Source organism: Siphateles boraxobius, unplaced genomic scaffold, assembly GCF_051911475.1.
Source record: "Siphateles boraxobius isolate OS27281-9 unplaced genomic scaffold, OSU_SipBor_1 1, whole genome shotgun sequence".
NCBI classification, from domain to species: domain Eukaryota; kingdom Metazoa; phylum Chordata; class Actinopteri; order Cypriniformes; family Leuciscidae; genus Siphateles; species Siphateles boraxobius.
The window spans coordinates 27,664,562-27,687,660 of NW_027508699.1; the positions used below are offsets into that span (position 1 = coordinate 27,664,562).

General features: G+C 39.5%; 1 protein-coding gene across 1 annotated transcript; it reads right to left on the minus strand.

The window, feature by feature from the left end:
• Nucleotides 1-9,035: 9,035 nt before the first annotated feature.
• On the minus strand, nucleotides 9,036-10,230 carry LOC143739671 (uncharacterized). The gene is made up of 3 exons (XM_077231990.1): nucleotides 9,977-10,230; nucleotides 9,822-9,878; nucleotides 9,036-9,353 (listed from the first exon to the last, which is right to left on the minus strand). Exons 1-3 carry the CDS (start codon nucleotides 10,131-10,133, stop codon nucleotides 9,235-9,237), a joined length of 333 nt encoding a protein of 110 aa, XP_077088105.1. The 5' UTR covers nucleotides 10,134-10,230; the 3' UTR covers nucleotides 9,036-9,234.
• Nucleotides 10,231-23,099: the final 12,869 nt, after the last annotated feature.

Consider the following 23,099-nt stretch of genomic DNA (forward strand, 5'->3'; position numbering starts at 1 on the left):
AAACTCACCATCAAGGCCCATTTGCTCTGCAATACCACTCCATAAAAGTTTCTCTTTCATCAATATTTTTGTAGTCGCTGTCGCGTTTGTCACACAGTTCCTTATGTTCCGACACCAACGAGACCAGCAGCTCTACATTTATCTTGGCTTGCATCATCCTCGTCTTCTTCCCGGCAGTGTGTAGACGCCATAGACATGTCTATGGTAGACGCTATATACTACTTCTACGCTTAATACTACTTCTAAAGGCCTGTTCACACCGGGACGAATTTCGCGTGCGATATTCGCCAACGTTTAACGCCTCGTGATTAAACAAAGGGCGCCAATGTGAGTGTGCACACCGACGCGAAAAACGCCACGCGTAAAAGCGTCATTTTTTAAAAAACGCCTCGGGTTTGTTTTTTTGGTTTGACGCGCCGCGTCAAAAACTATCCGACCAATGAGATTGGGGCTTTTGCTCACGTGTCTGGAGCTTCTGAAGTTACAGTAAACACAACTTGGGGGCGCTCAAACACAAAACGGTCTTGCCGAGCACACATAGGCCTACATAACGGCGAAGAAGATATACGCCAAGTAGCGTCTACCCTTTTACTGTCTATGCGTCTACCATAGACATCTATGGCGTCTACACACTGCCGGGAAGAAGAGGAGGATGATGCAAGCCAAGATAAATGTAGAGCTGCTGGTCTCGGAACATAAGGAACTGTATGACAAACGCGACTACACAGATATTGATAAAAGAGAACTGTTATGGAGTGGTATTGCAGAGCAATGGGCCTTGATGGTGAGTTTAATTGTCTTTCATGTACATAGGCTTGTAACTTTTTCCAACATTTTCTGTTATTTCTGTTTTACATTAAGCGCCATCTAATGTCAGAGAATGAATTTGCATGTTCACTCGGCTCATCGTCAGCGAAAATCGCTTGGGTGTGAACACAAAAAACGCGTTGAAAAACGTGTGCGAATAACGCGCGCCGATATTCGTCCCGGTGTGTACGGGCCTTTACAGTAACTGAGGATTGATAATAAAACAGAAGTGATGAGTAACATGTTTCTGTTTGAGTTCAGATTCATCAGAATCATCAGTATGATGGTAAGTCATTGTTGTGTCTTTGTTTTATTCTGCTGTAGTCGATGAAACATTGTGCTCCTCCCACACATACTGTACTGTACCTCCTTGAATCATCTTACCCTACAAATACTGACTTTATAGAAAGAAGCTCAAAAAACTAAAATTGGCATTATATCTGATTCATCTAATATTACACTCTTTATTGAGTGGACACTCAGTTGCTACATGTTGGAATAAGTTTTAAAAGCATGTTCAACTTGCAGTGTGTCATGATTCTCTGAAATATTAACCATTAATAATATTAGAATACGTCTTAATATAGATATGAACTTCACATTGATGCTTTAAACATTTGATATTTGTACAGTGCCACTGTATATAAATCTGCACTGTGCATCATCATCATCTGCCTTAAATATAATTTCTCATTCAGTTTTTGTAGGGTGCAGTTGTGTTTCCTCTCACTGTGGGCTGCAGGGCACAATAGTACATGGCAGAGTCTTTGACTTCTGTAGAAGAGATAGTCAGATTCATATGTTTGATGACTTTATCAGCTACAGCGGTCAGACGGAGAGAGGGCTCTGATTTGGGGCTGGTCTCAAGGTATAAAATGAGGTGCTCCGGTTTGGATCCGGGATACTGACGGTACCACTGCAAATTCTGAACATTGCCTGTGTAGTTGCAGATCAGTGTAACATCTTTTCCTTCCAAAACATGCTTCATTGTGATTAATGGTGTTATCTGGTCTTCAGCAGCATTCTCTGTTTAAAAAAATAAATGAAAAAAATCTAATGGACAAATTTAACTGGTCAACATTATAAGAAAAATGGGAAGAAATATTTCCACAGTAATTGTTATGAATAACTCACCTTTTAGAAGAGAAGATATAATGAATACCAGGAGCAACATCTGCACTAATAAGAGACAATGACTTTGAGAGTCAAGACTTACAGTTTCCTCCTAGAGTATACAGTAAGTGACTCAATGTAAGTCTGTCTTCTCTGTTTTGAATCTGAACTGAGACTAAACTACAATTGGTTCTTAGAGCTCCACCTTCTGGCAGAATATAAGTGAGATCACTTTTGCTACAATATCTCATCATTTCATATGGGATTTATCCTAAACAACAAATAAGAGCTTACTGAAAAAAAATTGGCCTAATAAATTATACAGTAAAAACACTAATGATGGTTAATTGAACAAATATTTGTATTTTCACAAAAAGTATGTGAATGTAACAATTATTTAGCTTACAATTAACTGTTTAATTAATAAGGACGGTAATGACCAGGGAGATCTGACTGATTGCACAATTTATGTTTAGTGCAAAGAATTACAAACAATTAACAAGTAAATAGTGCACTAACATTTCTCAGATAAAGGCAACACTACACAGCAAAGGAAAGGAAAGAGGGGAAAAGACTGAGACACTGCATGGGAAGAATCTCCTCCCTCTTCGAAATATGACTATACAAGAAACCTGTTTTTGTACAGTGTAGATGATTTTCCTGTCAGTGGGCTGCAGAGCACAGTAATACACTGCAGAATCAGATACAGCAGCAGAGGAGATCTCCAGATCCACAAGTTTATCATGAAGTCTAATGGACATATGCGGGTGAGGTCGTTCAGCTTTGATGACATACTTGGAAGACTCAACAATCAGCAGCAGAAACTCTGGTCTTGATCCAGGCATCTGCCGGTACCAGTGGAGACTGTAAGCTGATTCATCATATGTACAGGACAGAGTGATGCTGCTTCCTTCAGTTAAAACTACAGATGGTTGGTTTGGTCTGATGACATTCCCATTCGCTTTACCTGCAAAAACATTAAAGAATCAAGCAATGTACTGGATTCAATTTAGAGCAAATCAAATGGAAATTTGTTTTATATTTTAGTGATGTTTTGGAATAGTCCAACATTTTTGTGAGTAATACTACTTCTTACTGTAACTGAGGATAAATAATAAAACAGAAGTGATGAGTAACATGTTTCTGTTTGAGTTCAGATTCATCAGAATCATCAGTATGATGGTAAGTCATTGTTGTGTCTTTGTTTTATTCTGCTGTAGTTGATGAAACATTGAGCTCCTCCCACACGTACTGTACCTCCTTGAATTATCTTAGCCTACAAATAATGACTGTAAAGGAAGAAGCTCAAAAAACTAAAATTGGCATTATGTCTGATTCATCTAATATTACACTCTTTATTGAGTGGAAGCTCAGTTGCTACATGTTGGAATAAGTTTTAAAAGCATGTTCAACTTGTAGTGTGTTGTGATTCTCTGAGATATTAATCATTAATAATATTAGAATGCATCTTAAAACAGATATGAACAGCACATTGATGCTTTAAACATTTGATATTGATACAGTGCCACTGTATATAAATCCGCATTGTGCATCATGATCATCTGCCTTAAATATAATTTCTCATTCATTATATATACAGTGTAGATGATTTTCCTGTCAAATACCTCTTTTCCACCAAAAAAGAACTGGTTCGGAACTGGTGCTGGTTCAAAGTTGGTTCAACTTGCGAACCTTCGCAGAACCTGTTTGTATTTTCACTGACTAGAGAGCCCAGCGAACGACGTCGTTACGTCACTGTGTACATCACCATACGTCTTAGCTTTCCCTGAAACGCTTGCGACAACTTTAAGCATAACAATTACAATGGCAGACTACATCGTCTTTCTGCAAATGTTTCTCCTGGCTTTGCCTATATTGGGGTCAGACTATCTTTCTACTAGCACTGTGTTTTTAGCAATAGCGGTCACAACCTTTCCCGTCATGTTGTTGGTCATCCCGCCACCAGCCCCTGACGTAAGCATGAATTGGTAAAAGAACGGTTCTCTGGTTCTAGTCCAGCAAAGAGTTGGTGCCGCTTTGGAACCAATTTTCCTGGCCGAGAACCGGTTCTTTGGCTGTCGAAACAGAAAGAACTGGTTCGCGAGTAGGCACCGGCTCCGAACCGGCTCTCAAAATGCTTTGGTGGAAAAGGGGTAACTGTGGGCTGCAGAGCACAGTAATACACTGCAGAATCAGATACAGCAGCAGAGGAGATCTCCAGATCCACAAGTTTATCATGAAGTCTAATGGACATATGCGGGTGAGGTCGTTCAGCTTTGATGACATACTTGGAAGACTCAACAATCAGCAGCAGAAACTCTGGTCTTGATCCAGGCATCTGCCGGTACCAGTGGAGACTGTAAGCTGATTCATCATATGTACAGGACAGAGTGATGCTGCTTCCTTCAGTTAAAACTACAGATGGTTGGTTTGGTCTGATGACATTCCCTTTCGCTTTACCTGCAAAAACATTAAAGAATCAAGCAATGTACTGGATTCAATTTAGAGCAAATCAAATGGAAATTTGTTTTATATTTTAGTGATGTTCTGGAATATTCCAACATTTTTGTGAGTAATACTACTTCTTACTGTAACTGAGGATAAATAATAAAACAGAAGTGATGAGTAACATGTTTCTGTTTGAGTTCAGATTCATCAGAATCATCAGTATGATGGTAAGTCATTGTTGTGTCTTTGTTTTATTCTGCTGTAGTTGATGAAACATTGAGCTCCTCCCACACGTACTGTACCTCCTTGAATTATCTTAGCCTACAAATACTGACTGTAAAGGAAGAAGCTCAAAAAACTAAAATTGGCATTATGTCTGATTCATCTAATATTACACTCTTTATTGAGAGGACACTCAGTTGCTACATGTTGGAATAAGTTTTAAAAGCATGTTCAACTTGTAGTGTGTTGTGATTCTCTGAGATATTAATCATTAATAATATTAGAATGCGTCTTAAAACAGATATGAACAGCACATTGATGCTTTAAACATTTGATATTTATACAGTGCCACTGTATATAATCTGCATTGTGCATTGATAATCTGCCTTAAATATAATTTCTCATTCAGTTTTTGTAGGGTGCAGTTGTGTTTCCTCTCACTGTGGGCTGCAGGGCACAATAGTACATGGCAGAGTCTTTGACTTCTGTAGAAGAGATAGTCAAATTCATATGTTTGATGACTTTATCAGCTACAGCGGTCAGACGGAGAGAGGGCTCTGATTTGGGGCTGGTCTCAAAGTATAAAATGAGGTGCTCAGGTTTGGATCCGGGATACTGACGGTACCACTGCAAATTCTGAACACTGCCTGTGTAGTTGCAGATCAGTGTAACATCTTTTCCTTCCAAAACATGCTTCTGTTTGATTAATGGTGTTATCTGGTCTGCAGCAGCATTCCCTAAAATAAAAAAATAAAAAAATGTAATGGACTAATTCAGACTGTTAACAGGATAAAGAGAAAAAAGGTAATTAGGAATCACTCACCTCTTAGAAGAGAAAATATAATGAATACCAGGAGCAACATCTGCACTAATAAGGGACAATTGAATTTGAGAGTAAAGACTTACAGTTCCCTCCTTAGTATAAGTGACTTAACATACTGTATTTCTGCTCTGCTTTTAAACAATTTAACTGTGACTAGAAGGTTTCCTAGAGCTCCACCTTCTGGCAGAATATATAGCACCTATTCCAGAATAATTATGAATGATTATTACAGTGCCAGTGTGTCTAAAATTTCAAGAGAAACAAAGGGAAATGTTAACTGGTAAATAAAAGAAATTAAAAATCTTTTCCCTGAAATAATTTAAGGTTAAAGAACAGTGAAAGTTAGTTAATGGCAATAATATATTATCATATTACTAGTATTATAATTATAATTATATGGCAAAAACTAAATAATGTGCAGATTGTGCACTGTGTGTTATTGGAACTTTTCTGCAAGTATGGACACACAACACAGCATGGGTCTTGCACTTGGCTGCATCCCGAGAAAAAAATCGTTTTTTTCTAGGCTCTTCATCAGTTGAAGTCACGAATTCTGCAAACTCCTGCTGATAGCAGTGGGAAGCTGGCAAAAACTGAATAAACTTTTATTATTTTTAAAAATCAGGCATATTAAGCAAGATGAAAAAGTAATTTAAAAACCTGAATCAACCGTGAGTGATACACCAAGAGTAAATTGCAGAGGTGGAAAGTAACAAACTACTTTAATTACAGTAGCCTACTTGGATACATTTTTTAGTACAATTAAATTGTGGTAGGTCTACTTTTAGTTTAGTTGAATATAATACTCTCAAGGATTACGAAATATGAAATTATTTTCTACCTCCAACATAGGGTTGGGAATCAAAGAATTTAAGGACACTTATTCAAATGAATCTCTCAGTTAGTTAGATATGTGCTTGATTAAAAGTACTCAATTTGGCAAGTAATTTGACTAATTTGATTGTACATTTTTGATTCATTAAAAAAAACGCTCATATGTGTCATTTGTTCTATAATCGAACTGCACAGATTGTATGTTTTTAATTCATTAAAAGGAATCAGAGGATATTGAGAAATATTATTTACTTTGTTTCTTCAGCCATTGCCTATTGTCAATCATTTCATACTCCGAGATACTCAGTTTTATTTCATTTATAAATTTAAATGTATTGAAATTTGACATTATTACTTGATTGATTCAAGTGGAGTGATCACACTCAATGTTTGTTTGAATCTGATATCTGATCTATGTCTGCTGCTCATGATGCCAGTTTTTTGTGCAGTGTTGGAGTGTTTACAGTCACCGTGGGCACCAAGGCACAGTAGTACAATGCTGAATCTTCCATTTCTGTTGAAAAGATGCTCAGATGCATCAGGTGTCCTTCCTCAGCCACAGATGAGAGCCGAAGTGCAGGCTCTGACTGGACACTAAGCTCAGTGGCAAATATGAGGTACTCTAGTCCAGATCCTGGATATTGTCAATACCACTGTAAGTTAACAATGTCAACAATACCACTGTATTGGTAGGAGAGACAAAAAATGACGATGAGAACCAATGCTGCACATTTCTTCCTAAGATATAACTGACTCAAATATTACAGGAGCTGAGTAATGAAAAATGTGAATCATGTAGCTCCTCCCTACAGGAGAATATGGTTAAGAAAAGGCTTTATGATCATTGATCTGAGAACCTTTGATTGTTTTATACTGGTGTGTGTGAGTGATATGATCTTTACTTAAAAAACTATAACAGTTTGGAAAGAGTAATTAAAAATGAGAATATGCTAAAATATCATGAAATACTTGTTAAGACTGACTATAGACTGAAATATATAGTTGAACCTGGAATATTATTATCATTAACAAATATGTCTAAAATATACTGTATATAGGTCTACGTGTTTTTATAGTTGGCCTAACCTTGGGAACAAACAAAAAATGGGCATATGCTAAAATATCATGAAATACTTGTTAACACTGACTATAGACTGAAATAGATAGTTGAACCTGGAATATTATTAGCATTAAAAAATATGTCTATAGTTTTTATAGTAGGCCTAACCTTGGGAACAATCAAATCAGTCTAGACTCTTAGCTAAATTCAATTTACTCAGTGCTTTTCGATGGGTAAAGTGAGAGGGTAAAGTTTTTATGAACAATTAAAATCTACATGTAAACCAAATGTTATTGAAACTGAACTATCTGAGCTAATTGACAATATCTTACAGATCAAATGTCAAATCACCGACCTTTAAGCAGAAAAAGTATCAGGGTCAAAATCTGATCTGCACATATATATATATATATATATATATATATATATATTTTTTTTTTATTTTTTTTTTTTTTTATAAAAACCTACAGAATAAAATTGCACAATTATTTCGTAAGATAAAACTTAAATTTAACAGGAGCTGGAGAACAGACTAAAATAATCAAGTGACAAAGTCTTAAGAGTCATAGAGCGCCACCTCCTGGCAGAATATGGTCAAGTTGAGCCTTTTCTGTACAGTTATAGTCATGGGAAGATGTAAACCCCTGTGAATATTAATGGTGTGATTTGTTCTAGTAAAAGTGAGGCTATTGTGTGGCTAGTGAGGTTTTTCCAGTGAGGCTATTCAGGTGATACATTTAGAAAGAGGACGAAGTAAATGTCTGAATATTTGTTTTTCTTGAATGATGGCATGGGAGGTTTTTGTATGATGCTGTTAGATTTCCTGTCACTGTCGGCCTCAGGGCACAGTAATACATGGCAGAATCTGCCTGTACAGCAGAGGAGATCTTCAGATCCACTTGTTTAATATCTTGATGAACTTCAGCAGAAAATCTGTCTGGTCTATCTTCACTCATAACTCCTTGTGGGAAGATGTAAAGGAGGAACTCCGGTTTGGATCTGGGATATTGTTTGTACCATTGCAAACTCTGTACATTACCCGTATAGTCTTTGTAACTGCAGGACAGAGTAACAGTGTCACCAACAAGTTTATTTTCATCCCCTGACAAGGGTTTTATTGCATCTGCCTCTGTGTGGCCTATAAATGAAGAATACATGCATGATTAGATCAAACAGTTACTTAACCATGAAAAGTATAGCAGTAAATAAGTAAAAAGTAACTGATATAGATTGGGGAGAAAAAAACTTTATCTTACCAATAAATGTCCACAAAAAACTGAGGAGAGTGAAAATAATCATGATAGCAGATATCTGAAGAAGAATCTGAAAGACTTGAGTATCATTCAGACTGGATGCCTTTGAATTCTGACAACCTCCTTCAGATGAAAATGCTTCTACATCATGATATTAAGCTCTACCTTCTGGCAAAATGATTTACTTCTGTAATAGTCTCTGGCGGCGTGTATTTATTAAAGTCCCAAATGGTCTTCATTTCTTTTTTTTTACATTTTAATGAAACTTTTGAACAAATGTACCATGTAGCATAACAATTAATTTGAGGTAAAAAAACAAAAAAACAGACTGCATAAAAATAAAAAATGAATAAGGATTAGACAATGTTGTAAAGTACATTTATATGGAGCTGAGCGTGTCACACCACAGCAGAAAAAGGTCTTAGTACAAGTATTTTATTCGTATAGATTAATCAAAATATTGTTTTTGTGTTTCTGTGTTGCAGGCTTTTCTGTCACTGTGGGCTGCAGAGTACAGTAATACACAGAGTCTGATACAGCAGCAGAGGAGATCTCCAGATACACACGTTTGTTATTATGGAGACTGATGGACATATGCAGATGAGGTGGACTAGCTGGCACTACAACTTTTGTGGATTTATCACCAGAAACTCTAACAATGATCTAGTCTTCTGTTAATACCAGTGGAGACGGTAAGCTGATTCTTCGAATGTACAGGACAGAGTTTCATTACTGCCTTCTTTTGAAGCCACAGACGCTGAATCTGGTCTGATAGGACTCTCATTAGCTTCAGCTGCAAAGAAGAAAACAATCCAGGGTTATCAAAATCATAAAGCTTTACAAGATAAGATTAAAATTGTGTCAAAGATCTTTGGCTTACCATAACTCAAGACAAATGTTTAGAAAAAGAGCAGATGAGAATCATTATTGTGTAGTTTGATTAATCCGTAAGTTTATCAAGCCTCTTCTGAACTCTACTTGTATACCACATTAAGCTCCCTCTATTTTTCTGTCACTGTGGGCTGCAGGGCACAATAATACTGTGCAGAATCTGTTACTTTAGCAGGGCTGATTTCCAGTACCATGAGCTTTCTGTGTTTGTCAACTTTAGCAGAAAACCAGTGGGCTGATGGATCTGCTTTAACTGATCTCGATTCAGTGATGGAGAGAAGAAGTTCTGGTTTGGATCTCTGATACTGACGATACCACAGCAGATTGTAAACAGCAACAATGTAGTTACAGGAGAGAGTAACACGCTTACCATCATGAGCTTCTTTTTCAGGATCATGAGATGTTATTACATCACCAAGAGGGTTTCCTGAAAAAAAAAAAAACTAATTCACTATTTTGATCGGATAAATGTAAAATTAACATGTTTAAATGAAAAGAGGTGGTGATATAATAAATAAATCTCACCTGCTAGTACTGAACATATTACAAGTGCACAGAGCAGCATGATGGAATGAAATGACAAACTCAGATGTGCCTTTTCTTCACTGTGATTTAAGTCTGGAGCTCCACCCTGTGGCAAGATTTGATCTTCCATGATGAGTCTTGAGCTCTTTGTGTACATGAGGACTACAGAAATGAGAAGAACACCCTCTTCTGAGTGAAAACAAACACATTCAGACCTTCATGAATCACCAAAGACTTGCACTGTATCTGTATTTTTAGCCTCGAAAAAGACTTATGTCACTATACAGGTTCTCACATGCATCCATCTTAAAGATTTATAGATTTTAGTTCGTAGAAAAGTGTAATAAAATCAAATAAAATTGTAAAAAAATTTAAGTTATTTTAAGTTTTTGAAGCTTTCTTTCTAAACGAGACAAACTAAAATATGTGTTTGCACATGGAAATTACTGGCACACCTCATGTGAAGATACATTGCATATTTCTTCTCGATTTTAAGAAATTGAAACCAAACATAAATTAAATTTTTTACACACACCTGAAATACAACTTAAAGAATGGGTTGGATTTATTGAGATGCCAAACTGAACTGTAAAATCAGTAACATTACAAAGGAAAATGACTGGAATCTGGGTTTTGGTACAGTGTTTCTGGGCTTTCTGTCACTGTGGGCCTCAGAGCGCAGTAGTACAGAGCAGAGTCTGACACCTCAGCAGAAGAGATTGTAAGATTCACTTGTTTTTTGTCTTTTGAGTCTTTAGCTGACAGACGAAGAGAAGACTCAGAAGACTCTGAATTTTCATTTACAAGTATCAGGAACTCCGGTCTAGATCCCACATATTTCCGATACCATTGCAGGTTATATACAAGACCACTGTAGTTACAGGACAGAGTCACATTGTCACCTCTGAAAATATGTTTTTCAGAAGACAATGGCTGTATTGTGTCAGCAAAGGAATTTCCTGTAAAAGGCATCAGTATTTATTAAACCAATACTAAGCACTTGTGCACACCATAATAAAATAATGCTTATAAAAATGTTTTAATTTAATAAAAAAGAATAAATAAGTAATGATTTACCTATGAATAATGAGAGTGGTATCCAACAAAAGAGAAACATGATGGTTTCTGATGAAGAGTGATTGTAAAGCTAACAAAGCAAGAATACTCCGACTGAACCAGCCTGTCACACATTCAAGTCTTTGTGAATTTGCTCCACCCTCTTGCTGAGACTTTTCTCTGATGAGCTGTTTTTTTCTCAAAATGAAAAACCCATCAGCGTTTTATTCATCAATAATTTATTGTAGTTGATTGGAAGCTGGCGTGTCACAATTTTTGTACAAAACAATATGTGTTAATGTACAAAGTTTTTGTACAGTGTTATAGTGTTTCCTGTCACTGTGGGCCTCAGAGCGCAGTAATATACAGCAGAGTCTTTCACTTCAGTAGAAGAGATTTCCAGATCCACTTGTGTCATTTCTTTTTTGGGTATCGCTGTGAGACGTAAAGTGGGTTCGGATGAAACAGCAGTCTCTGTATGAAAAATAAGGAACTCTGGTCTGGATTTTGGATATTGGCGATACCACTGGAAGCTGGGCCCAAGTCCACTATATTTGCAAGAGATAATAGCACTTTCTCCAACTAAAACATGCTTTACTAATGAGAGAGATTCTATTGTATATGCATCAGCACTCCCTGTAAAAGAAGAAGAGAGAAAATCTATTAAAGTAATTACTGTTCAACAGGACTGTTAAATACTTGATACAGATTATGTAACAAACTAAGTTACTGTTACATGTTTGGTCAGCTGCTGTTGACACTGATTCAACAGAATTAAAGTATTACTTACCCTTAAGCAGTGCAAATATAAACAAGACTACAGTAAACCTGGCCATTGTTCAGTAGAATGAATGCTTAAGTGTCACGCTCAACCTCCAGACTCCAGTCAATCATGCTTTATGCGTTACTCTCAACCTTGAGTCTTTCACATTTAACTAAAGCTGCTTTCTAACAACAGACTGCAGAGCTCCACCCTGTGGCAAAGAAGTGGGCGACAACAGACTTATTTTGTATTGTGACTATTCATACAGACATTGTTTTGTATGGTGAAAGATTTACTGTATAATGATGAATACAGTTATTTTCAGTGTCAGAATAAAGTAGCAGGTGGATTAGTTTAGTCATACATTACTACAGTGAAGCAGGTTCTCGGCTCAATGAATGCTTCAAACGTTTCAGCTTCATTATACAGTAGTCTCCAAGAATAAATAAATTTCTAGGCCACTAATAAAATAAAAAAAATTTGTGACTCTGTATTAAATTAAACAAAAATGTAAAAGATGCATTTTCACTGTCTCAGACTTTTTCACATCACTCTATGTAATATTGATAATACATTATGCCTCTGTGTTTTTTTCGTTCACTTATATTTATTTGGTCATGATTAGTTGATGTTGCTGTTGTTTAATTAAAAGACACTGGACAAATGTTCACAACTGAAAATTTCAATTTAGTATTTAACATCAAGTTTTTAATGCTCAGGCTTTCAAATACATGTTAAATCTGATATATCACAGGTTTTTGTACAGTGTTCTTGTGTTTCCTGTGACTGTGGGCTGCAGGGCACAGTAATACACAGCAGAGTCTGATACTTCAGCAGAGGAGATCATAAGATCAACACGTTTGTTTTCTTTTGTAGTTTTTGCTGACAGACGGAGTGAAGGATCAGGTGGATCTGAATATTCTGTGATGAGAAAGAGGTGCTCAGGTCGAGATCCAGGATACTGGCGATACCACTGGAGATTGTTTACATCAACGCTGTAGTTACAAGAAAGAATCACATTTTCGCCTCTGAAAACATGCTTTTCAGAGGATAATGGTTGTATTGTGTTTGCAGAGGAATTTCCTGTAAAAAAAAACCCGACATGCATCTTTATTCATTATAAACAGAAAACTAATTCTGGCATTAAAACATGTATCAATTGCTCCACTTCAATGCTGCTATACATGCGACATTTGTATTTTATAAATCTTTATCAAGCTTTTAAAAACGAAAACACCTACCTATAAATAAAAATGATATCCAACAAAGGAGAAACATGATGGATGGTCTACAATGAGGGAGTGATGGCAAATTCGAGTGACTCCGAGACAGCCTCTTCTTGCACATTAAACACTTTGTGAGAGAGCTCCACCCTCTGTCCCATGTGTCTTTCCTCTACCTGAAAAAAACCCCACACATTTTGATTGCTAATTTATTAGATGTAAAGTTTATTAGAATACGTTTCTTAATGGATAATGGTTATTGTGTGTTTTTAATAAGCAACATGGACTTCCATTTGTTAAAAAGGACATCTTGCACATTATGCTTATGGTAATAAAAGGCATAAGCTTGTTCCCTTGTAAAATTTAAAATACTCAAATTGTGTAGTTTGTCAAAATGGAAAAGAAAACAGGTAAAAAAAAAAATTCTGTAGAAGAAAACAAATCCTGCAAGTTTAAGAACACTGAAAGGTCAGTTTAATGCTGCTGTTGATCACAACAGATTGAGACAGTTTTGTGATATGAACTTGCAGTATCATATTTGAATCTTTTGAACGGTTGCGGAAGAGGTGTTGATGTACAGATATTTTCTGAAATGAATATCGTACTCAGGTTTTTGTACAGTGTAGAAGGTTTTCCTGTTACTGTGGGCACCAGGGCACAGTAGTATATTGCAGAGTCTGCTATTTCAGTTTTGGAGATCTCCAGATTTAGTTGTTTTTCATCCTTTCGAACTTTAGCAACATAATGGTCCTTCTGCTGTTGTCCCAAACCTTCAAAAGTTTGCAAGAGAAATTCAGGGGCTGTGTTGGAAGACTGTCTGTACCACAGAAGACTGTTAATATTGCTTCCACTGTAGTTGCAGGAAAGAGTCATCTTCTCTCCTTCTAAAGCATGCTTTCCAGTAGAGTGGGATGTTATTGCATTTGCAAGAACATTGTCTGGAAAGAAAACAACAGAAGTAAAAAATAACATTAATTCAGCATCAGAAAAATGTATTTTTATATGCTCAAAGACAACATTTATTGCTTTAAAATGAATATAAATCAATCACCTGAAAGAAGTGCCATGACTATAAAATAAAAAAAACAGCATCCTAATACTGGGATACAGAAAGAGCAAGTGCCTTCTGTGTTTCTTTTGTAGCCACACCACTGTGATCTGTGAGACTTTTCCATGTTCTCAAATCTTATTCACTTTCAAAGGCCCTACATTCAAATCTATGTGAAATCTATGAGATTTGTGTGCTGTTTTTCTGCTCCGCCTTCTTCTCCTTATATGGTGTAAAGTGTCTGATGTAAACAACTGTGGTGGACGGCAAATTTTAATTGACTTAAATTTCGGTTTGGAGAAACATGAGGGTGAGTATATTACAGGATTTTTATTTTGAGTCAATTATTTTGGCTATTTTGTATTAAGCCTGCAAACCAGTATCACTTTATTTATTATTAATGTTGGGATAAATATCATCTGCAAGCTCCAAAAATATCTCAAGTGCACACTGCAGCATGATATGTAGTACATTTACATTTAGCTGACGCTTTTATCCAAAGCGACTTACAATTGCTATATATGTCAGAGGTCGCACGCCTCTGGAGCAACTAGGGGTTAAGTGTCTTGCTCAGGGACACATTGGTGTCTCAGAGTGGATTCGAACCCGGGTCTCTCACACATGAGGCATGTGTCTTATCCACTGCACCATCACCACCCCCTAAAACACAACCCAGTCTCATATAAAAATGTACCCTGACTACGTTGGTCCAAAGTGCAAAACGTAGAGGGGTTACAATAATGGCCCTTAAATTGTATGGCTGTTACATTTTTTTTGCTTATTCTTTTCCGTCCGAGTCACGTGACTTTCAAGATTCCGGCTGTGAGAACAAAAAAACATGGCGGACATTTGTTTCATTTTTAGAGAAAAAAATCAATATTTTGAGTTATTTTCCACATAAAAATAAGTTTTGATTACATTTCTAATGAGAAATATGTATTTTATTTTCATAATATTCACTCAGTGAATGTACACAATCACTCGCTTGCTCGTTGTTGCGAATATTTTTCAGATCTCGCCAGAATAATGTGAAACTGAAACGTTTTGTTTGCTATATATATGGACGCTGCTTTCGCCAACCTTTGATTTTGTTTCTGCATGAAAACAAGTTTTGATTACATTTCTTGGGAGAAATATGTATTTTATTTTCATAAAATTCACTCAGTGAATGTACATAATCACTCGCTTGCTCATTGTTTTTTTTAAAGATTTTTTTAGATCTCGCCAGAATAATGTGAAACTGAAACGTTTTGGTTGAGTGATGGGAGGAGGACTGGTGGTGGACTGAATGGTGGAGTGGACGGGAGGACTGGTGGTGGACTGGATGGGAGGAGGACTGGTGGTGGACTGAATGGTGGACTGGATGGGAGGACTGGTGGTGGACTGGATAGGAGGAGGACTGGTGGTGGACTGGATGGAAGGACTGGATGGTGGACTGGATGGGAGGAGGACTGGTGGTGGACTGGATGGGAGGAGGACTGGTGGTGGACTGGATGGGAGGAGGACTGGTGGTAGACTGAATGGTGGACTGGATGGGAGGACTGGTGGTGGACTGGATGGGAGGACTGGATGGTGGACTGGATGGGAGGAGGACTGGTGGTGGACTGGATGGGAGGAGGACTGGTGGTGGACTGGATGGGAGGAGGACTGGTGGTGGACTGAATGGTGGACTGGATGGGTGGACTGGATGGGAGGACTGGTGGTGGACTGGATGGAAAGAGGACTGGTGGTGGACTGGATGGAAAGAGGACTGGTGGTGGGCTGGATGGTGGGCTGGATGGGAGGAGAACTGGTGGTGGACTGGATGGAAAGAGGACTGGTGGTGGGCTGGATGGTGGACTGGATGGGAGGAGGACTGGTGGTGGGCTGGATGAGGACTGGTGGTGGGCTGGATGGTGGACTGGATGGGAGGAGGACTTGTGGTGGACTGCTGGTTAGTACAACCTTTACAAATGGTACAAAAAGAGGAAATTATTTACCTCCTGTAATAAGAACAAATGTCCCCTTTTTTCAAGCAGTGACTGTGCTCCAGAAGTAAACATCCAGTACATTTGTCTTTTGTATTCTTCTGTCTATAAATGCTGCCCTATGGACTCTATGCTCTCTATCAAACTGAGGCGAGGCTGATTTTGTACTCTGGTGCAAATTGTATGATCTCATTACCCCATGTGAAGTGGAGGTATGTGTTTATAGTTTTTTTAAGTTGAATTGAGCAATGCATCTTGCTGTTGACTCTTTTGCTATGTATGGCAGACAATCAGTGATTAATCAAAACATTGTTATTGTGTTTCTGTTATGATAGCAGATCTACCCGTGACAGACCCAAGTTTTTATTGGGTATAAACTACCCAAGTGTTACTGCACTTACTACCCAAGCTCAGACAGTAGACAATTACACAACGTTTATTATAACAGAAAAACAAGGGAAAACAAAACCCACGAGTAGTGATGTTACGTCTGACACCGACGCTCTGAAGCTTGCTTCAAACTCAAACGGTCCTTGCAATGAACCACTGCTTCGGAGCTTGTATCATTACGTCACTAGTCACGTGAAAATGATGTCTGAAGCAAACACACTGGTTCACCGCTGTAGTAAACCACCTGACTGCTTTGACAGCCCAATCCAGTGTTGACAGGTTTGAAACCTGGCGGCTGTATTTCTTATAAAAGTGAAGCCAAACCATGGCAACACCGTGGGTTGTAGTAGTCGGTGTTTGGACTGGCGTTATTATACAAAAAAAAAGGAAATCGCCTTTCACCAAAGACTGTGGAGAAAATAATATTTTTGAATAAAAACCATACAATTTAATGAACACTTTGTCTAAGCCTTCTGCATGATGTACCCAAAGCACACCCAAATCTATTTTTTTATTTTTTATTATTAATTAGAGAACATATGAACATTGTTACATAAAAACATGCATCAAAGACAGAAACTTCAAAAACCCTCTGCTACATTATATAAGTACAACCAGTGACACAAGCACATCCTTTTCAACATACAAAAAATACCAGTCCCACCAGTTAACTAGTTTAGAGTTCTGCTTCCCACAGCTAAACAAGATAAAGCTTTCACACATGATACTACCCTGCTAAAAAAAAAAAAAAATCTTACAGAAATTCTCTTAGATTTAATGGTTCTCATGGGAATTTTATTGGTTGCAATGCGAATTATAGTGGTCTCTACCGATATGTGTTGGGTTATATTGATGGGGGCATTAAATCCTAATGGAATATGTCCCAAACACACTCCAAAAAAGAATTCTGTAGTGGTTTAAATGCTAAAAGCCAATGGTTCCTATTGGCATTTTAATAGAAACCATTAGAATTTCTGTGATGGTTACCAACTTTTTTTTAAGCTGGTCTGATCTTCTGTCCTTGTCTAAAGAAATACCACACACACCCCCCCCCCACCCCCCCACACACACACCCCCCCCACACACACCCCCCCCCCACACACACCCCCCCCCCACCCCCCCACACACACACCCCAACACACACACCCCCCCCCCCCACCCCCCCACACACACACCCCCCCCCCCACCCCCCCACACACACACACACCCCCCCCCACCCCCCCACACACACACCCCCCCCCCCACCCCCCCACACACACACCCCCCCCCCACCCCCCCACACACACACCCCCCCCCCCACCCCCCCACACACACCCCCCCCCCCCACCCCCCCACACACACACCCCCCCCCCCACCCCCCCACACACACACACCCCCCCCCCCCACCCCCCCACACACACACCCCCCCCCCCACCCCCCCACACACACACACCCCCCCCCCACCCCCCCACACACACACCCCCCCCCCCCACCCCCCCCCCACACACACCCCCCCCCCCACCCCCCCACACACACACCCCCCCCCCCCACCCCCCCCCCACACACACCCCCCCCCCCCACCCCCCCACACACACACCAAATACAAGATCAAGACGTTCTTCTAAGACAAGGTACTCACAATGAACCAGCCCAGGACATCAAACACAAGGGGATTATAAAGGGAGACACTAATGACAAGGACAGGTGAAGCTGACTAGACAATAATGACAAGAGGAGGATAACAAAGGGGCGGGGTAACGTAATGAGACAACACAAGCACATGGCCCAAACAAAAGGCCATGTGCTTGTACACAAAACATTGGTCTGTCATGATCCAGCCTCAAGACTAGGGAAAATCAAGGACAAGAAGGACGGATCATGACAGTTTCTGTGTTCCAGGCTTTTCTGTACGAATGTACAGGACAGAGTTTCATTACTGCCTTCTTTTGAAGCCACAGATGCTGAATCTGGTCTGATAGGACTCTCATTAGCTTCAGCTGCAAAGAAGAAAACAATCTAGGGTTATCCGAATCAAAAACCTTTACAAGATAAGATTAATATTGTGTCAAAGATCTTTGGCTTACCATAACTCAAGACAAATGTTAAGAAAAAGAGCAGATGAGAATCATTATTGTGTAGTTTGATTAATCAGTAAGTGTATCAAGCCTCTTCTGAACTCTACTTGTATACCACATTAATTTCCCTCTATTTTTGTGTGTTCTCATATGGAAATATGTGTTGTGTTAGTTCTTGTGGAATTATTAATAGATCCTAGTGTTACTGATAGCGGATTCAGTCACAGAAACAACACAGAATAAATGTGCTTGTTACGTATCAATGAAAAGCGGCTAGTATGCAGGAAGATTATGTACTGAGGAAAAGGGTTTTCTGTCACTGTGGGCTGCAGGGCACAATAATACTGTGCAGAATCTGTTACTTTAGCAGGGCTGATTTCCAGTTCCATGAGCTTTCTGTGTTTGTCAACTTTAGCAGAAAACCAGTGGGCTACATGGAAAGAAACTATATGGGGATATATGCGCATATATGAAACCTATATGCAGTTTATATGCACATATATGCTACATATATACAGCATATATGCACATATATGCTAATATATATGCTGCATATATGCGTATATATGGCACATATAGGCAAAACTGAGGTGCATATACAGGCCATATAGGTCTCCTGTATTGCTTCTTTATATCCACATATAAGCCCTATATGTGCATACATGTCTCCTAGCTCATAGCAGGATCTGGTCATTTTTTAGCTCATACCTCACTTTGGCAACTGTCATACATGATGCCTAGCTCATATTTTCTATTATCAAGGCAATACGAACTAACTAAAAAAAGAAATTATGCAAGAACTGTATGTGCAAACATGTGAAATTGGTATCACATGTAATTGGCATGTTGTAGCTAGGCCACATAAGGAAAGAATATTTTATATTGCTGTGAAGTATTTGTATAATTCTTACCAGACAGCTGTTCTTTTATAATTATTCTTCCTCGTTTGATTGCCCGGCCATGTGGTTGTGTTCCTGTTCTCTCACGTGAGAGTTTGTTCGCGGAGCTTCAGGGAATCCCCGTGACGTCAGTCTGATCAGCTGGAGTTATGACTTTCACTTCCGTTTAAAAGAGCCGGAAAGTCGGCGTTCGAGAGCAACGCTACTTTTGCTCGTTTGGGACTAGCGATCGATCGCACCACACCTTTTGTTTTTGCTCGTCATTGACTGTGATTGTTGGACTCTCTTTGCGGAAATACACCAGTGGATTATTTCACCTTGGAGATCGCTTCACAGGACAGCGCTGTTCCTCTTCCTGTGCACGGACTTTGAAAGGCTTACCGGTGAGGCCGATTCAACGCACACACTTTCACTGAACTGGAACATACACACACACTCACCGGACTTATTGCCTATTCTGTATATATTTATTTTTGGTGCTTCTATTGAATACACTTTAAGGTATTATTCCATCTTGTTTGTTGTGTTTATGTTGTGAACAAATAGAACATTTCTATTCAAAGAAAATCATATAGAGGGTATAAACCGTAGTTTTTTTTGTGTATCCTGCCTTAATTAAGCTGAGTGTTACATATTGGTGGCCCGTACGGGGACCCTTTATTATTGTTCTTTGTGTGTGTTTTTTTTTAAGATGGATGTAAGGAATACTGATACAGTGACAGAAGTTGTTAATACTGCTGATGACCTAGTTACTTTTGAAGATGGCCAGAATGATATGGAACTAACAAATGTTCAAGAGATTCCCAGGTCTTTTGTGACTAGACGTAATCCTACTGCTGAAATAACTTCAATGCTTAGTTCATTGTACATTTCTGATGCTGAACAATCTGATGATGATGATGAGAGTTGTACACAAAATGTTGAGAGGGTACAATCATTGCAATCAGAACTGACTCAATGTAAAGTTGATTTATTGGCCCTTGATAACAAAGTACATACTTTAGAACAAGATTTCAAACAGTCAATGGACAGTACATTGAATCGGGAAACCAGTTTCAGACAGGCTGTAGATACTAGCTTGGCAAGGTTGGAGGATTATTTTGCAGATGCGCTGGAAAAATTAGAAAAGGCTGTGACAAATTGTTTTCTGAGGAGAGATGCGAAATGGGAAAGTCAAATGAGAAAAATGAGGCTCACTAGCACCCCCACACTCACCAGATTACAGGCCTATTCTCCAGATTCCTCCCGATTTTCCACTGTCCCTCAACCACTTACCCCAACTCTAGTATCTAGAGAGAAAATTACCACTCATAAACCCCTCAATGATACTTATGACGTTCAACATCCGATGTATGATAGACACTCTAATGTGCTTACCTCCTCAGTAGTGGCAGGTTCATCCTCATTCTGTGCCCGACCTCCTATCCGCATCGAATTCCCCTCTTTTGGTGACTCCTGTGATACGGCGGAGGTGCTCAACTTTATCGAACAATGTGAGAACTTCCTGGAGATCCGGCCCCTTCCCAGTACTGAACTCCTAGGAACCTTGAGCACGGTGCTGAAGGGACCTGCTCTGAGCTGGTGGAAAGCGGAGAAGGTCAAGGTAATGGATTGGAAATCCTTCAAAAAGGCATTTATGGCTGCTTTTCTTTCAGATGATTACCTCTCAGAAGTGGAGGAAAAGCTGAGGACAATGGTTCAGCAGCCACAACAGCGCCTGAGGGACTTTGCATATGACTACCGGGCCCTATGTCTGAAATGGAAGCCAGAGATATCTGAGGAGGACTTAGTAAATCGAATACTTAACAACATCAACCCCAGGGTTGCGGGATGTATGAGGGGAACCGTCAACTCGGTTGAGCAGCTGGTGAAGGTTGGATCTATGGTGGAAAAGGATCACATGGGAGCCAAAGACTACTGGCAAAAAGTCAGTACTCAGAGCAGCAAAGAAAAGACCAACAAAAAATCTGCTGAACGTACCTTTCCAAAAAACCTGGCTGGAGTAACACTAGCACAACCCCATCCCATGTCCTCTCTCCTGATGGTGCCTGTAAGGGTGAATGGCAAAGAAGTGAAGGCTGTATTAGACACAGGTAGCACTTACACTTTAATGCAAGAAAGCCTGTGGAAACAGTTGAAAGGTGAGATTCCCTCAGTTGTTACCTCCAGTCCACAGAGGTTCATAATGGCGGACGGCACGATTCACCAGTCCAGAGATCTGCAAAGGATTAAGATTCAATGGCATGACCAAGATTGCAGTTTGGATACTTATATCCTAAAAGACACTCACCTCGCATTTCCTCTTATTGCTGGTCTGGATTTCCTGAGGGACACTGGAGCGGTCCTAGAAGTGGGAAGAGGCCGATATGGGTTAAGATCTGAAAAAGGAAACAACTATTACCCTTTCTTGCCATCGCAGATTCCAACAGGTCCTGTGATCCCGGCTGGTCAAGATCTTCCTCATAGGGCTGCAAAGCTGAATTTATACTATGCCCTACCATCCACTGGTAGACTTCCAGAACTCTTGTCCATTTCCCCCGAGAGCACTACGTGGGACTCTGACAATCAGGAGGAGTTGTTGAAATTGAGCTCCGCCTGGCCACGCACCACCTCCAACAACCTGGGTAAAACCTCAATAGTACGACACAAAATCACATTATCTGATGACATACCCCTAAAATCCCGGGCATACAGAGTTTCTCCTCTTAAGAAGCAGATTATAGAGGAACAAGTAGATCAGATGTTGCGAGACAATATCATTGAACCTTCTTTCTCGCCGTGGTCTTCACCTGTGGTGCTTGTCCCCAAACCTGATGGCTCTCACAGGTTCTGCGTGGATTATAGGAGGCTGAACAGCAAGACAGTGGCTGACGCTTATCCAATGCCGTTAATTCACGACATCCTTGAATCCTTGGAAGGAGCCTCTTGGTTTAGTTCCTTGGACCTGAAGTCTGGATACTGGCAGGTGGAGATGGAGGACCAGAGTAAGGAAAAAACTGCTTTTATCTCCACCAAGGGGCTATTTCAATTCAAGTCAATGCCTTTTGGGCTCAGAAATGCCGCTGCTACCTTCCAGCGTCTGATGGAGAGAGTTTTGTCTGATTTGAGGGGGAAGATTTGTTTTGTTTATATTGACGACATCATCATCTATTCAAAGTCACTAGATCAACACGTTCAACATCTCAACATGGTTCTATATAGACTTACCCAAGCCAACCTGACGTTGAACATGAAGAAAAGCCACTTCTTCAAGCGACAGCTCAAATTCCTCGGCCATATAGTCTCTGAGAGGGGAGTGGAGATTGACCGAGAGAAGACCAGCGCTGTTGCAGAGTTCCCAATCCCGCACAATCTCAAAGCCTTGCAAAGATTTCTAGGATTGGCGGGGTGGTATCATAAATTTATAGCACACTTCGCGGACATTTCTGCACCATTGAACAACTTGAAAAAGAAAGGAGTCAAGTGGGAGTGGACCACAGAATGTCAAGCAAGTATGGATGCACTGAAGCTAGCTTTACAAAACTCACCGGTGTTAATACAACCCGACACCTCCAAAGACTTCCAAGTTCACACGGATGCTAGTGAGGTAGGACTGGGCGCCATCCTCACTCAACAGTCAGAGGAGGGAGAAAAGGTGGTGGCATATGCATCACGGACCTTAACTGGAGCAGAGAAGAATTACAGCACTTCAGAAAAGGAATGTCTAGCAGTGGTTTGGGCTGT